The 16,792-nt window shown below is 42.9% G+C and overlaps 1 protein-coding gene across 6 annotated transcripts in view; it reads right to left on the bottom strand.

Moving 5' to 3' along the window:
• The window catches only part of syne3 (spectrin repeat containing, nuclear envelope family member 3), a 175,207-nt gene that overhangs the window by 106,475 nt on the left and 51,940 nt on the right, over positions 1-16,792 (bottom strand). For all 6 annotated transcript variants that reach the window (XM_072274879.1, XM_072274903.1, XM_072274898.1 and 3 more), the window contains 2 exons: positions 15,659-15,968; positions 7,978-8,142 (listed from right to left, as the gene is read on the bottom strand). In XM_072274879.1, coding sequence (XP_072130980.1) covers positions 7,978-8,142; positions 15,659-15,968 — 475 coding nt within the window. The remainder of the gene's footprint in view (positions 1-7,977; positions 8,143-15,658; positions 15,969-16,792) is intronic.

Genomic DNA, 16,792 nt, shown 5'->3' with positions numbered 1-16,792 from the left:
AAGGAGTGGATTGGGATAATTTATTTTATGGGAAGGATGTAATAAAGAAATGGAGGTCATTTAAAGGTGAAATTTTGAGGGTACAGGATCTTTATGTTCTGGTTAGGTTGAAAGGAAAGGTTAAAAGTTTGAGAGAGCCATGGTTTTCAAGGGATATTGGAAACTTGGTTCAGAAAAAGAGACAGATCTACAATAAATACAGGCAGCTTGGAGTAAATGAGGTGCTTGAGGAATATAAAGAATGTAAAAAGAATCTTAAGAAAGAAATTAGAAAAGCTAAAAGAAGATATGAGGTTGCTTTGGCAAGTGAGGTGTAAATAAATCCGAAGGGTTTCTACAGTTATATTAATAGCAAAAGGATAGGGATAAAATTGGTCCCTTAGAGAATCAGAGTGGACGGCTATGTGCAGAGCCAAAAGAGATGGGGGAGATTTTGAACAATTTATTTTCTTTGGTATTCACTAAAGAGAAGGATATTGAATTGAGTAAGATAAGGGAAACAAGTAGGGTAGTTTGGAAACTATGATGATTAAAGAAGAGGAAGTACTGGCACTTTTAAGGAATAAAAAAGTGGATAAGTCTCCAGGTCCAGACAGGATATTCCCGAGATCTTGAGGGAAGTTAGTGTGGAAATAGCAGGGGCTCTGACAGAAATACTTATACTTAGACTTTATACTTTATTATCGCCAAACAATTGATACTAGAACGTACAATCATCACAGCGATATTTGATTCTGCGCTTCCTGCTCCCTGGATTACAAATCGATAGTAAATATTAAAAAATTTAAATTATAAATCATAAATAGAAAATAGAAAAATGGAAAGTAAGGTAGTGCAAAAAAACCGAGAGGCAGGTCCGGATATTTGGAGGGTACGGCACAGATCCGGGTCAGGATCCGTTCAGCAGTCTTATCACAGTTGGAGAGAAGCTGTTCCCAAATCTGGCCGTACGAGTCTTCAAGCTCCTGAGCCTTCTCCCAGAGGGCAGAGGGATGAAAAGTGTATTGGCTGGGTGGGTCGCGTCTTTGATTATCTTGGCAGCACTGTTCCGACAGCGTGTGGTGTAAAGTGAGTCCAAGGACAGAAGATTGGTTTATGTGATGTGCTGCACCGTGTTCGCGATCTTCTGCAGCTTCTTTCGTCTTGGACAGGACAACTTCCATACCAGGTTGTGATGCACCTTAGAAGAATGCTTTCTACGGTGCATCTATCAAAATTAGTGAGGGTTTTAGGGGACAGGCGAAATTTCTTTAGTTTTCTCAGGAAGTAAAGGCGCTGGTGGGCCTTCTTGGCAGTGGACTCTGCTTGGTTGGACCAAGTCAGGTCATTTGTGATATTGACCCCGAGGAACTTAAAGCTTTTGACCTGTTCCACTTGCGCACCACCGATGTAAATTGGATCGTGCGGTCCACTACTCCTTCTGAAGTCAACAACCAATTCCTTCGTCTTGCTGACGTTGAGGGATAGGTTATTGTCTTCACATCATGCCACCAGGTTCTTAATTTCCTCTCTGTACTCAAACTCATCATTACCTGAGATACAGCCTACAATTGTTGTGTCATCAGCAAACTTATATATTGAGTTCGATGGAAACTTGGCTTCACAACCATGGGTGTACAGTGAGTACAGCAGGGGGCTGAGTACACAGCCTTGTGGGGCACCGGTGCTCAGAGTGATTGTAGAGGAGAGCTTGTCCCCTATTTTTACAGCCTGGGTCCTGTCTGTGTAATTTCAAATGTCATTAGAAACAAGGGATGGTGCCGGAAGATTGGCGTATTGCTCATGTTGTTCTATTGTTTAAAAAGGGATCTAAGAGTAAATCTAGCAATTATCGGCCTGTGAGTTTGACGTCAGTGGTGGGTAAATTGATGGAAAGTATTCTTAGAGGTGGCATATATAATTATCTGGATAGACAGGGTCTGATTAGGAACAGTCAACATGGATTTGTGCGTGGAAGGTCATGTTTGACAAATCTTATTGAATTTTTTGATGAGGTTACTAGGAAGGTTGAGGAGGGTAAAGTGGTGAATGTTGTCTATATGGACTTCAGTAAGGCCTTTGACAAGGTTCCACACGGAAGGTTAGTTAGGAAGGTTCAGTCGTTAGGTATTAATATCGAAGTAGTGAAATAGATTCAGCAGTGGCTGGATGGGAGATGCCAGAGAGTAGTGGTGGATAACTGTGTGTCAGGTTGGAGGACGGTGTCTAGTGGTGTACCTCAGGGATCTGTACTAGGTCCAATGTTGTTTGTCATATATATTAATGATCTGGATGATGGGGTGGTAAATTGGATTAGTAAGTATGCAGATGATACTAAAATAGGTGGAGTTGTGGATAATGAAGTAGGTTGTCAAAGCTTGCAGAGAGATTTAGGCCGGTTAGAAGAGTGGGCTGAAAGATGGCAGATGGAGTTTAATGCTGATAAATGTGAGGTGATACATTTTTGGTAGGACTAATCAAAATAGGACATACATGGTAAATGGTAGGGCACTGAAGAATGCAGTGGAACAGGGGAACCTAGGAATAATGGTGCATAGTTCCCTGAAGGTGGAATCTCATGTGGATAGGGTGGTGAAGAAAGCTTTTGGTATACTGGCCTTTATTAATCAGAGCATTGAGTATAGGAGTTGGGATGTAATGTTGAAATTGTATAAGGCATTGGTAAGGTCAAATTTAGAGTCTTGTGTACAGTTCTGGTCACCAAATTATAGGAAAAATGTCAATAAAATTGAGAGAGTACAGAGGAGATTTACTAGAATGTTGCTTGGGTTTCATCTCCTAAGTTACATAGAAAGGTTGAATAAATTGGGTCTTCATTCTTTGGAGTGTATCGGGTTGAGGGGGGGATTTGATAGAGGTATCTAAAATTATGAGGGGGATAGATAGAGTTGATGCGGATCGGCTTTTTCCATTGAGAGTGGGGGAGCTTCAAACAAGAGGACATGAGTTGAGAGTTAAAGGGCAAAAGTTTAGGGGTAACATGAGGGGAAACTTCTTTACTCAGAGAGTGGTAGCTGTGTGGAACGAGCTTCCAGCAGAAATGGTTGAGGCAGGTTTGATGTTGTCATTTAAGGTTAAGTTGACAATAGACAATAGACAGTAGGTGCAGGAGTAGGCCATTTGGCCCTTCGAGCCAGCACCGCCATTCACTGTGATCATGGCTGATCATCCACAATCAGTATCCAGTTCCTGCCTTATCCCCATAACCTCTGATTCCGCTATCTTTAAGAGCTCTATTCATCCTTTCTTGAAAGCATCCAGAGACTTGGCCTCCACAGCCTTCTGGGGCAGAGCATTCCATATATCCACCACTCTCTGGGTGAAAAAGTTTTTCCTCAACTCCATTCTAAATGGTCTACCCCTAATTCTTAAACTGTGGCCTCTGGTTCTGGACTCACCCATCAGCGGGAACATGCTTCCTGCCTCCAGTGTGTCCAATCCCTTAATAATCTTATATGTTTCAATAAGATCCCCTCTCAGCCTTCTAAATTCCAGAGTATACAAGCCCAGTCACTCCAATCTTTCGATATATGACAGTCCCGCCATCCTGGGAATTAACCTTGTGAACCTACGCTGCACGCCCTCAATAGCAAGAATGCCCTTCCTCAAATTTGGAGACCAAAACTGCGCACAATACTCCAGGTGTGGTCTCACCAGGGCCCTGTACAGCTGCAGAAGGACCTCTTTGCTCTTATTCTCAATTCCCCTTGTTATGAAGGGTAGATATATGGACAGGAAAGGAATGGAGGGTTATGGGCTGAGTGCAGATCGGTGGGACTAGGTGAGAGTAAGAGTTCGGCATGGACTAGAAGGGCCGAGACGGCCTATTTCCGTGCTGTAATTGTTATATGGTTATATGGCAATGGTGGTGGAGGCGGATACGATAGGGTCTTTTAAGACTCTTTTGGTTAGGTACATGGAGCTTAGAAAAATAGAGAGCTATGGGTAAGCCTAGTAATTTCTATGGTAAGAACATGTTCGGCACAACTTTTTGGGCCAAAGGGCCTGTATTGTGCTGTAAGTTTTCAACGTTTCTATGGATATTTGCGTGGTGTTCTGCACAGGTACGTTCCAATGAAATAGGGAAAGGATGGTAAGATACAGGAACCGTGGTGTACAAAGGCTATTGAAAATCTAGTCAAGAAGAAAATATTATGAAAGGTTAAAAAAAAGCTAAGTAATGACAGAGATCTAGAAAATTATAAGGCTAGCAGGAAGGAGCTTAAGAATGAAATTAGCAGAGCCAGAAGGGGCCATGAGAAGGCCTTGGCAGACAGGATTAAGGAAAACCCCTAGTCATTCTGCAAGTATGTGAAGAGTAAGAGGATAAGATGTGGAGAGAATAGGACCAATCAAGTGTGACAGTGGAAAAGTGTATATGGAACCGGAAGAGATAGCATTGGTACTTAATGAATACTCTGCTTCAGTATTCACTACGGAAAAGGAGCCTGGCAATTGTAGGGATGACACAGCGGACTGAAAAGTTTGATCATAAAGACATTAAGAAAGAGGATGGTGCTAGAGCTTTTGGAAAGCATCAAGTTGGATAACTCACCGGGACTGGACAAGATATACCTCAGGCTATTGTGGGAGGCGAGGGAGGAGTTTGCTGAGCCTCTGGCAATGATCTTTGCATCATCAGTGGGAACGGGAGGGGGTCCAGAGGATTGGAGGGTTGCAGATGTTTTTCCCTTATTCAAGAAAGGGTGTAGATATAGCCCAGGAAATTATGGACCACTGAGTTTTGCTTCAGTGGTTGGTAAGTTGATGGAAAAGATCCTGAGAGGCAGGATTTATGAACATTTGGAGAGGCATAATATGATTAGGAATAGTCAGCATGGCTTTGTCAAAAGCAGTTCATGCTTTACAAACCAAGGTTGAATATTTTGAGGATGTGACTAAACACATTGATGGAGGTAGTGCAGTTGATGTAGTTTATATGGATTTCAGCAAGGCATTTGACAAGGTATCCTATGCAAAGCTTATTGAGAAAGTAAGGAGGCATGGGATCCAAGGGGACATTGCTTTGTGGATCCAGAATTCGCTTGCCCACAGAAAGCAAAGTGTGGTTGTAGATGGGTCATATTCTACATGGAGGTTGGTGACCAGTGGTGTGCCTTGAGGATCTGTTCTGGGACCCCAACTCTTTGTGATTTTTATAAATGACCTGGATAAGGAACTGGAGGGATAGGTTAGTAAATTTGGTGATGACACAAAGGTTGGGGGTGTTGTGGATAGTGTGAAGGGCTGTTAGAGGTTACAGCAGGACATTGATAGGATATAAAACTGGGCTGAGAAGTGGCAGATGGAGTTCAACCCAGATGAATGTTAGTTGGTTCACTTTGGTAGATCAAATATGATGGCAGAATGTAGTAGTAATGGTAAGACTCTTGGCAGTGTGGAGGATCAGTGGGATCTTGGGATCCAAGTCCATAAGACACTCAAAGCTGCTGCGCAGGTTGACTCTGTGGTTAAGAAGGCATATGGTCTACTGGCCTTCATCAACTGTGGGATTGAGTTTAAGAGCCAAGGGGTAATGTTACAGCTATATCGGACCCTGGTCAGACCCCACTTGGAGTACCATGCATGGTTCTGGCCACCTCACTACAGGAAGGATGTGGAAACTATAGAAAGGGTGCAGAGGAGATTTACAAGGATGTTGCCTGGATTGGGGAACATGCCTTATGAGAACAGGCTGAGTGAACTCGGCCTTTTCTTCTTGGAGCAACGGAGGATGATGGGTGACCTGATAGGGGTGTATAAGATGATGAGAGGCATTGATCGTGTGGATAGTCAGAGGCTTTTTCCCAGGGCTGAAATGGATAACATTTTAAGGTGCTTAGAAGTACGTACAGAGGTGATGTCAGGGGTAAGTTTCTTTTTACTCAGAGGGTGCTGAGTGCGTGGAATGGGCTGCCAGCAATGGTGGTGGAGGCGGATACGATGAGACTCTTGGATAGGTACATGGAGTTTAGAAAAATAGAGGGCAATGGGTAACTCTAGGTAATTTCTAAAGTAAGGACATGTTCAGCACAGCATTATTGGCCGAAGAGCACGTATTGTGCTGTAGGTTTTCATTGTTTCTATGTCCCTACTGCTAGTCATTTACATTAATGAATATCGATGGCATATTAAGTTTGCAGATTGGTGGTGTGGTTGACAGTGAACAAGGTTGTCTAAAATTACAAGTAGACCTCAATCAGCTGGGAAATTCAGGACAGCAATGGCAAAAGGAACCTGCTGTTTGATGCTTTCTTTGAATGGGTTCCAATGTGTTTCTTTGCTTCGTGGCTGTCAGCTGGAAGACAGATCTCAGGGTTGTATACTGCACATATCATCATCATGTGCTGTGTTGTATGACATAGGCAATCACAACCCCATGACCATGAATGTTCTTGGCAAAATCTTCTACAGAAGTGGTTTGTCATTGCCTTCTTCTGGGCAGTGTCTTTAAAAGGCAGGTGACCCCAGCCATTATCACTACACTTCAGAAATTGTCAGCCTGATGTCAGTGGTCACATAACTAGGACTTGTGATATGCACCAGTTACTCATATGACCATCCACCATGGATTCATGTGACCCTGAATGGTGGGGTGGGGGGGGGGAAGAAGGGGTTGCTACAAAGATGCTCCACCTTGACCAAGGGTGACCTGCAGGCTGGCAGAGGGAAGGAGCACCTTACACGTCCTTTGGCAGCGATGCATCTCCATCCCATCACCCTACACCGCATACATATTTTGACAATAAATATATTTGAATCTCTTTGAATTTAACTCAGACAAGTAGAGGGGATGCATTTTGGGAAGTTAAACCAGGGCAGGATTTGCACACTGAATGGCAGGGCTCTGGGAAGTGTTGTAGAACAGAGAGACCGAGGGGTACAGAAACATATTTCCCTGAAAGCATTAGAAAGGTGATAAGGAAGGCATATGACACGTTGGTATTCAATTGATTGGCACTAAGTACAAGAGTTAGGAAGTCAGGTTACTGCTGTACAACACGTAGGTGTGACCACACTTGGCATATTGTGTATTCTGGTTGCCATTCTATAGAATGGATATGATTAATCTGGAGATGGTGCAGAAAAGTTTCACAGGACCAGAGGGCTTGAGTTTTAAGGACTGGATGGTCTGGGACTGTTTATCCCTGGAGTGAAAGAGGCTGAGTGGTGACATATGGAGGTTTATAAAATCCTCAGGGGCAGGAAAAAGGTGGATGGTCACAGTCTTCTTCCCAAGGTAGGGGAGTCTCAAACTAGAGGTAAAAGAGGAAAGATTTAAAAGGGTACTAAGCAGCAAGATTTTCCACACACAGTGGAGAGTATATAGAAAAAGATGCCGCAGGAAGATGTGGAGGCAGATACAATGACAGCATTTTTTTAAAAAAACACACTTGCAGATACATGAATATTAAAAGGGTTAGGGGGTTATGGGCCAAGTGCAGGCAAATAGGACAAACGCAGGAAGATATTTGATCAGGATGGATGAGTTGGGCTGAAGGGCCTGATTCTATACAATACTGCCTCACCTCTGAAGGGAGAAAAAGCAAAGAATTATGGACTCAGAAGCCAAAAAATCAGTGGAAGGGAACTGCTCTAATCTATTGTGAAAGATGGAATAAAAGAAGGCTAAAACAGCAGGACAAGTTTCCCCAGCAGAGACCAGTAACAAAGGTATAAATTTAAATCAGTGGGTGGAAAGATTAAGGAGAGTTGAGGAACATTTCTACTATCCAAAGAGAAGCATGGCTTCAGAACATATACCGGAGATCAGAAATTCCTGCCCACTTGGCAGGTCCAACTGAGAAGCTGCCTAAAGTCACTGTCCTGCTTAACTCTCAGACAGGCATTATTGGACATCTTTGTCAATCCCAGGAACAAGGTCAAAAACTGAAGCACCCTTACACAATCTCTCCTGATCTTTAATCTTCATCTAGTTTACAGATAGAAATGATTATTAACTGTTGCATCATTTACCATCAGTTCCTGAAGTGATCCATCCACGTGATCCTTGCAGTTCTTGTGTGAGATGCAACTGCTATATTTTTCTGTCATTAGCTGCAACCAGTTTTGGAACTTCTCCAGACTGTCCAGGTAAAGCTGGTGATCTTGCACTATTTCTTCCAAAACAGTCACCTTTTGCTAAGATAAGAAAAATTGTTGTGAAATCTCACAGAATTAATTACCGTCAACATCAACCTGATTATTTTCATGAGAAGTCTCCCAACTTTGAGTCATGTGGATCACTCCCTATCATTCCTCACACATTCCTTGCAGCTCTCTCTCAAACACATTGTTGCTTTGAAACACACAGGCTAGATCCTTCTTCTTCACCTGTATTACTCACATCAAGTGTTCACTTGTTTTCCAGTTTTAGACATTTTATTCTGCAAAATTAAACATGTTGTACATAGACCTGTCATTGTTCTGCATGATAATAACCAGCTTTTTTTAATCATCCAATCATAGGGATTATAAATCTTTGAACAACATTTGTAGAATCTTCACTTTTTAGTAATCGAGCTTAGCACAGCCACAAAATACTTTGCACATATAGCTGTGTTACTGTTTCTGCTGCTACACCAGCCATTCTGTAAGTTTAAATGACAGCTAACTTATCTTGAAGTGTTAAGCATCACTCAGCCATAACCATTACGAGATGACTCAATAAACTTATGACTGAATTACTATCAACATGACTGTTAAATCCTACACATTCTAAATTAACAAATTTCACAACACATGCCGGTGATAATAATCCTGATTCTAATTCCATGAGAGGCATCGTAAGAATACTTTAGTCTGTATAGGACCATAAGACGTAGCACCAGAATTAGGACATTTGGCCCATCGATCCTGATCCAGCATTCCTGGCTGATTTGCTGTTATTTTTTTTATTCTCCCCTTTACAAATCAAGAACCTTCAATCACTATTGTGAATATACCCAATGGCTTGTCTTCAACAGCCCTTCATGGCAATGAGTTCCACAGATTCACCACTCTCTGGCTGAAGAAATTCTTCCTCATCTTGGTTTGAATTATCATGGAAAAGGATAGAATCAGAGAGGACAGGAAAATTTTTAATTGGGGAAGGGCAAATTATGAGGCTATAAGGCTAGAACTTGCGGGTGTGAATTGCAATGATGTTTTTGCAGGGAAATGTACTATGGACATGTGGTCGATATTTAGGGATCTCTTGCAGGATGTTAGGGTAAGTTTGTCCCGGTGAGGGAGATAAAGAATGGTAGGGTGAAGGAACCATGGGTGACAAGTGAGGTGGAAAATCTAGTCAGGTGGAAGAAGGCAGCATACATGAGGTTTAGGAAGCAAGGATCAGATGGGTCTATTGAGGAATATAGGGCAGCAAGAAAGGAGCTTAAGAAGGGGGCATGAGAAGGCCCTGGCGAGTAGGGTAAAGGAAAACACCAAGGCATTCTTCAATTATGTGAAGAACAAAAGGATGACAGGAGCGAAGGTAGGACCCAGAGATAGGAAGATATGCCTGGAGGCTGTGGAAGTGAGTGAGGTCCTCAATGAATACTTCTCTTCAGTATTCATCAATGAGAGGGAACTTGATGACGTTCAGGACAATATGTGTGAGGCTGATGTTCTGGAGCATGTTGATATCAAGGGAGAGGAGGTGTTGGAGTTGTTAAAATACATTAGGACGGATAAGTCCCCGGGGCCTGATGGAATATTCCCCAGGTGGCTCCACGAGGCGAGGGAAGAGATTGCTGAGCCTCTGGCTAGGATGTTTATGTCCTCGTTGTCCACGGGAATAGTACTGGAGGATTGCAGGGAGGCGAATTTTGTCCCCTTGTTCAAAAAAGGTAGTAGGGATAGTCCGGGTAATTATAGACCAGTGAGCCTTAGGTCTGTGGTGGGAAAGCTGTTGGAAAAGATTCTTAGAGATTGGATCAATGGGCATTTAAAGAATCATGGTCTGATCAGGGACAGTCAGCGTGGCTTTGTGAAGGGCAGATCGTGTCTAACAAGCCTGATAGAGTTCTTTGAGGAGGTGACCAGGCATATAGATGAGGGTAGTGCAGTGGATATGATCTACATGGATTTTAGTAAGGCATTTGACAAGGTTCTACACGGTAGGCTTATTCAGAAAGTCAAAAGGCATGGGATCCAGGGAAGTTTGGCCAGGTGGATTCAGAATTGGCTTGCCTGCAGAAGGCAGAGGGTCGTGGTGGAGGGAGTACATTCAGATTGGAGGGTTGTGACTAATGGTGTCCCACAGGATCTGTTTTGGGACCTCTACTTTTCATGATTTTTATTAATGACCTGGATGTAGGGGTAGAAGGGTGGGTTGGCATGTTTGCAGACAACACAAAGGTTGGTGGTGTTGTGGATAGTGTAGAGGATTGTCGAAGATTGCAGAGAGACATAGATAGGATGCAGAAGTGGGCTGAGAAGTGGCAGATGGAGTTCAACCCGGAGAAGTGTGAGGTGGTACACTTTGAAAGGACAAACTGTAAGGCAGAGTACAAAGTAAATGGCAGGACACTTGGTAGTGGAGGAGCAGCAGGATCTCGGGGTACATGTCCACAGATCCCTGAAAGTTGCCTCACAGGTAGATAGGGTAGTTAAGAAAGCTTCTGGGGTGTTAGCTTTTATAAGTCGAGGGATAGAGTTTAAGAGTCGTGAGGTAATGAAGCAGATCTATAAAACTTTGGTTAGGCCACACTCGGAGTACTGTGTCCAGTTCTGGTCGCCTCACCATAGGAAGGATGTGGAAGCATTGGAACGGGTACAGAGGAGATTTACCAGGATGCTGCCTGGTTTAGAGAGTATGGATTATGATCAGAGATTAAGGAAGCTAGGGCTTTACTCTTTGGAGAGAAGGAGGATGAGAGGAGACATGATAGAGGTATTAAGAGGAATAGATAGAGTGGATAGCCAGCGCCTCTTCCCCAGGGCACCACTGCTCAGTACAAAAGGACATGCCTTTAAGATAAGGGGTGGGAAGTTCAAGGGGGATATTAGAGGAAGGTTTTTTACTCAGAGAGTGGTTGGTGCCTGGAATGCACTGCCTGAGTCAGTGGTTGTGGCAAATACACCAGTGAAATTTAAAAGACTACTAGACATGAATATGGAGGAATTTAAGGTGGGAGGGTTATATGGGAGGGGGAGGCAGGGTTTAAGGGTCGGCACAACATTGTGGGTCAAAGGGCCTGTACTGTGCTGCACTATTCCATGTTCTATGAAAAGGTCATCCCTTTATTAAGAGGTCGTACCCTCAGATCCTCTCTTACAAAAGGAAATTTTCTTTCTACACCCACCTTGTTTCATAGTCTCGTGAACCAGACCGTGTCAAAAGCCTTCTGAAAACCCAATTAATTAACATCCATTGGCTTTAAGACAAGAAGAAGGAGTTTAAAGTGATGGATGTGGAATCAGATACAATCGTGCGAGGTGATGTTAGCATTCATTTTGACAGGACTAGAATATAAAAGCAAGAATGTAATGTTGAGGGTTTACAGTCACTGATGAGGCCTCGCTTGGACTATTGTGAGCAGTTTTGGGCCCCTTATCTAAGGAAGGATGTGCTGACATTGGAGAAAGTTCAAGGGAGGCGCACGAAAATGATTCTGGGATTGAAAGTCTTACCATATGAGGAGCATTTGATGGCTCTGGGCCTCTACCCACTGGAATTCAGAAGAATGAGTGGGGATCTCATTGAAACCTATTGAGTGTTGAAAGGCACCAAAGGAGAGGGATAGGACAGACAGGTTAGGAAAGCGTTTAATTGGAGTAAGGGGAAATATGAGGCTATCAGGCAGGAACTTGGAAGCATAAACTGGGAACAGATGTTCTCTGGGAAATGTACGGAAAAAATGTGGCAAATATTCAGGGGATATTTGCGTGGATTTCTGCATAACTACGTTCCATTTGGAAAAGAAAAAGACAGTAGGATATAGGAACCATGGCGTACAAAGTCTGTTGTAAATCTAGTCAAGAAGAAAAGAAAACCTTACGAAAGGTTAAAAAAAACTCGGTAATGATAGCCATCCAGAAGATTATAAGACTAGCAGGAAGGAGCTTAAGAATAAAATTAGGAGAGCCAGAAGGGGCCATGAGAAGGCCTTGGTTGTCAGGATTAAGGAAAACCCCAAAGCATTCTACAAGTACGTGAAGAGCAAGAGGATAAGAGGTGAGAGAACAGGACCAATCAAGTGTGACAGTGCAAAAGTGTGCATGGAACCAGAGGAGATAGCAGAGGTACTTAATGAATACTTTACTTCAGTATTCACTACGGAAAAGGATCTTGGCAATTGTAGGGATGACTTATAATGGACTGAAAAGCTTGAGCATGTACATATTAAGAAAGAGGATGTGCTGGAGCTTTTGGAAAGCATCAAGTTGGATGAGTCACTAGAACCAGACGAGATGTACCCCAGGCTACTGTGGGAGGCGAGGGACGAGATTGCCAAGCCTCTGGCGATGATGTTTGCAACATCAATGGAACGGGAGAGGTTCCAGAGGACTGGGGGGTTGTGAATGTTGTTCCCTTATTCAAGAAAGGGAGTAGAGATAGCTCAGGAAATTATAGACCAGTGAGTCTTACTTCAGTGGTTGATAACTTGATGGAGAAGATCCGGAGAGGCAGGATTTATGAACATCTGGAGAGGCATAATATGATTAGGAATAGTCAGCATGACTTTGTCAAAGGCAGGTCATGCCTTATGAGACTGATTCAATTTTTTGAGGATGTGACTAAACACATTGATGAAGGTAGAGCAGTAGGTGCAGTGTGTATGGATTTCAGCAAGGCATTTGACAAGGTACCCCATGCAAAGCCTATTGAGAAAGTAAGGAGGCATGGGATCCAAGGGGACATTCCTTTGTGGATGCAGAACTGGCTCGCCCACAGAAGGCAAAGAGTGGTTGTAGATGGGTCTTATTCTGCATGGAGGTTGGTAACCAGTGGTGTGGTTCAGGGATCTGTTCTGGGACCCTTCCTCTTCGTGATTATTATAAATGACCTGGATGAGGAAGTGGAGGGATGGGTTAGTAAATTTGCTGATGACACAAAGGTTGGGGGTGTTGTGGATAGTGTGGAGGGCTGTCAGAGGTTACAGCAGGACATTGATAGGATGCAAAACTGGGCTGAGAAGTGGCAGATGGAGTTCAACCCAGATAAGTGTAGATAAGTGTGAGGTGATTCATTTTGGTAGGTCAAATATGATGGCAGAATATAGTATTAATGGTAAGACTCTTGGCAGTGTGGAGGATAAGAGGGATCTTGGGGTCCAAGTCCATAGGACACTCAACGCTGCTGCACAGGTTGACTCTGTGGTTAAGGCGGCAAACAGTGCATTGGCCTTCATCAATCGTGGGATTGAGTTTAGGAGCCGAGAGGTAATGTTGCAGCTATATAGGACCCTGGTCAGACCCCACTTGGAGTACTGTGCTCAGTTCTGGTCACCTCACTACAGGAAGGATGTGGAAACCATAGAAAGGGTGCAGAGGAGATTTACAAGGATGTTGCCTGGATTGGGGAGCATGCCTTATGAGAATAGGTTGAGTGAACTCCGCCTTTTTTTCCTTGGAGAAACAAATGAGAGGTGACCTCATACAAGATGATGAGAAGCATTGATAGTGTGGATAGTCAGAGGCTTTTACCCAGGGCTGAAATGGCTAGCACAAGAGGGCATAGTTTTAAGGTGCTCGGAAATAGGTACAGAGGAGATGTCAGGCTAAGTTTTTTTTTATGCAGAGAGTGGTGAGTGCATGGAATGGGCTGCCATGGTAGAAGCGGATACAATAGGGTCTTTTAAAAGACTCCTGGATAGGTACATAAAGCTTAGAAAAATAGAGGACTATGGGTAACCTTAGGTAATTTCTAAGGTAAGGACATGTTCTGTACAGCTTTGTGGGCCAAAGGGCCTGCATCGTGCTGTAGGTTTTCTATGTTTCTAATGGTGTGGATATGGAGAGATGATTCCTACGGTGGGGGAGTCCAAGACCAGAGTACAAATGCTCAGGATAGTAAAACACTCATTTAAAATGGAGACGAAGAGGAATTTCTTTAACCAGGGAGAAGTGAATCTGTGGAATTTGATGCCACAGGCAGCTGAGGTAGCCAAGTCATTGGGTATATTTAAGGCAGAAGTTGAAAGGTTCTTAGTTAGTCTGAGCATGAAGGGTTACAGGGAGAAGGCAGGAGATTAGAACTGAGAGAGAAATGGATCAGTTATGATGAAATGGTGGAGCATACTCGATGAGCCAAATGGCCTAATTCTGCTCCTATACATCAAAGATATCATAATATTTAATAATCATTATATAATAATTATATTCAATCTTTATATTAAAGAGGCATTTGGTCAGACACAAATAGGCAAAGGATAGAAGAAGCAAAAAAACAAACTCCTAGTGGAACATATGGTTCAGGTTCAGCTACAGAGGCACATCTACTGCTCTCACCTCATCATCCTTCTTAGTTACTTCTTCAAAAAACCCAATCAAATTCGTGAGACACAATCTCCCATGCACAAAGTTGTGCTGACTCTCCCTGGTCATGCATCTTATCCTTCATATCTCCTGAGGTAGGGGTAACTAACACCTACCACAGATGTTAGATTTACTGTTCTATAGTTCCCAGGTTTTTCTGTGCAACCCTTCTTAAATAAGGCACAACATTAGCCACATTCACCACCCTCCAGTATTCCAACACTTCACCCATCTCTAATGATGATGCAAATATCTCATCCAAGGCTCCTGAAATTTCTTAACTTCCTACCATGTACTTAGATATAGAGTACTGTGCAAAAGTCTTGAGCACCCTGGATTATTTATATGGTTTCAGATGGTATAGCCTCCACAGAGCCCTAATCTCAACATATGTTTTCTGGGATTACCTGGACAGACAAAAGCAAGTGAGACAGTCAAAGTCAGCAGAAAAACTGTGCAAGTTCTCCAAGTGTGCTTGGAACAATCTACCAGTTGATTCTCTTACAGTGATGTATGTAAGAGAATTGATGCAGTTTTAAAAGCAAAGGGTGGTCACACCAAATATTGATTTCATTTCTCTTTTTTGTTTTCTGTTCTTTATTGTGATTTTTATATTTCAAAAAATATCATTTCATTATTTAGAAAGCTTTACAGAATTTTTTTTACATATGCATAAGAATTTTGCACAGTACTGTACCACATCAAGCCCTGGAGATTTATCAACCTTCATACATGTTAAGACATCCAACACCTCCTCTGTACTAATACAGACTACCCCCATTAACCATGAGGGGCCCTGTTCTCTCTCTAGCTACATTTTCCCTTAATGTATATAAAATGCCTTTGGATCTTTGATGTTCTCTGCTGATCTGTGTTCAGTGATCACTGATCCTTCTTAATATGAACATTTCTATTCATCACTTTTTCACAGGTCACCTCTCCACATCTCTGGTACACCTCAGGAAATCTCTTCTACACTGCCAGAACTTGACATACTCACTGAAACACACTGACAGAACCAGGTGGAATATTGCAGCAAGATCTAACACATGATTTTAAAAAGTTTCAGCAGTGAACTAAGTGATTCTTGATAGAAACAAGATCAAATAGTTGCTTGGAAATTTACAGCACAGAAGCAGCCATCAGCTGACACATCTGTCCTTGCAAACACCCAGAAGCAAGGAGAGATTCCTACCTTTGCTTTCTGCTCAAGATCCTCATGACTTGCTTTTAATTCCTGCTGGCTTTTCTCATTGAGAGTCTCATCTGCAGTTGTGGCAAATAAGGAACCCGATTCTTGGAAGAGACGTTCCAATAGAGCGGCCTGGTTGAAGATGCTACTGAGCAGGGTCTGGTGATGACTTAGCTGAAATTTCTTCTCCTTTAAGGTCAGCTGTAATTCAAGATCAGACTCCAGCATTCGTTTCATATTTACCAACCACGAGAAATAGTCTTCCCTTGCCTTCAAATACTCGAACCAGTGCAGTAAAACCCATTCAATCCGACTGCAAGGGAATGAAGGATAGCATCAGTGGAAATCAAACTCGTCCTTCCTGACCTTGCCAGAGATGCTGTTCATTGGGGGGGAAGAGACTGGTTACACACTGTTGTTTTGTTGGAACAATGGAGACCAGCGTGAAATTTAGTAATGATGAAAATAATCAGCTGCTTCGACAGGATCTTTAAAAGGCCTAGACAGCAGATGTGGAGAGGATATTTCCAAAAGTGGGGGAAAGTCTAGGATCAGATGATACATCCTCAGAATAAAGGGGCATCCATTTAGAACAGAGATGAGGAGGAATTTCTTTAGCCATGGTCATAAAGTCGTAGAACACAGCACAAGAACAGCCCCTTCAGCCCACCTAATCAGTGCCAAACCATGAATCTACCTAGCCCCATCGACCTGCAGTTGGACCATAGTCCTCCATGCTCCTTCCATCAATGTACCTATCCAAATTACTCTTAAATGTTGAAATCCTGTATCTACACTTGCACTGGCAGCTTGTTTTACAGGAAACAGAGAGGAGGATATCATTAAGCTGGAAAGAGTGCAAAAAAAAAATCAACAGAATGTCACTGGGACTGGAGGGCTTCATAATTCCTATTTACCAGAGGCTGGTAAATCTGTGGAATTCATGGCCACAGACCGCTGTAGAAGCCGAGCATTCCGTATATTTAAAGAGAAGGTTGGTAGGTTTTTGATTAGTAAGGGCATCACAGATTATGGGGAGAAGGATGAGGTTCAGAGGGATAAAATCAGCCACGATGGAACAGTAGAGTAGACTCGATGGACTTGTAGGAGCCATGTATCTATTGTCTGCCTGTACTG

The sequence above is a fragment of the Mobula birostris genome, chromosome 1 (genome assembly GCF_030028105.1).
Source record: "Mobula birostris isolate sMobBir1 chromosome 1, sMobBir1.hap1, whole genome shotgun sequence".
Lineage (NCBI taxonomy): Eukaryota > Metazoa > Chordata > Chondrichthyes > Myliobatiformes > Myliobatidae > Mobula > Mobula birostris.
Note: the sequence above shows the minus strand (reverse complement) of the source record. Positions and strands in the feature narration are given on the sequence as shown.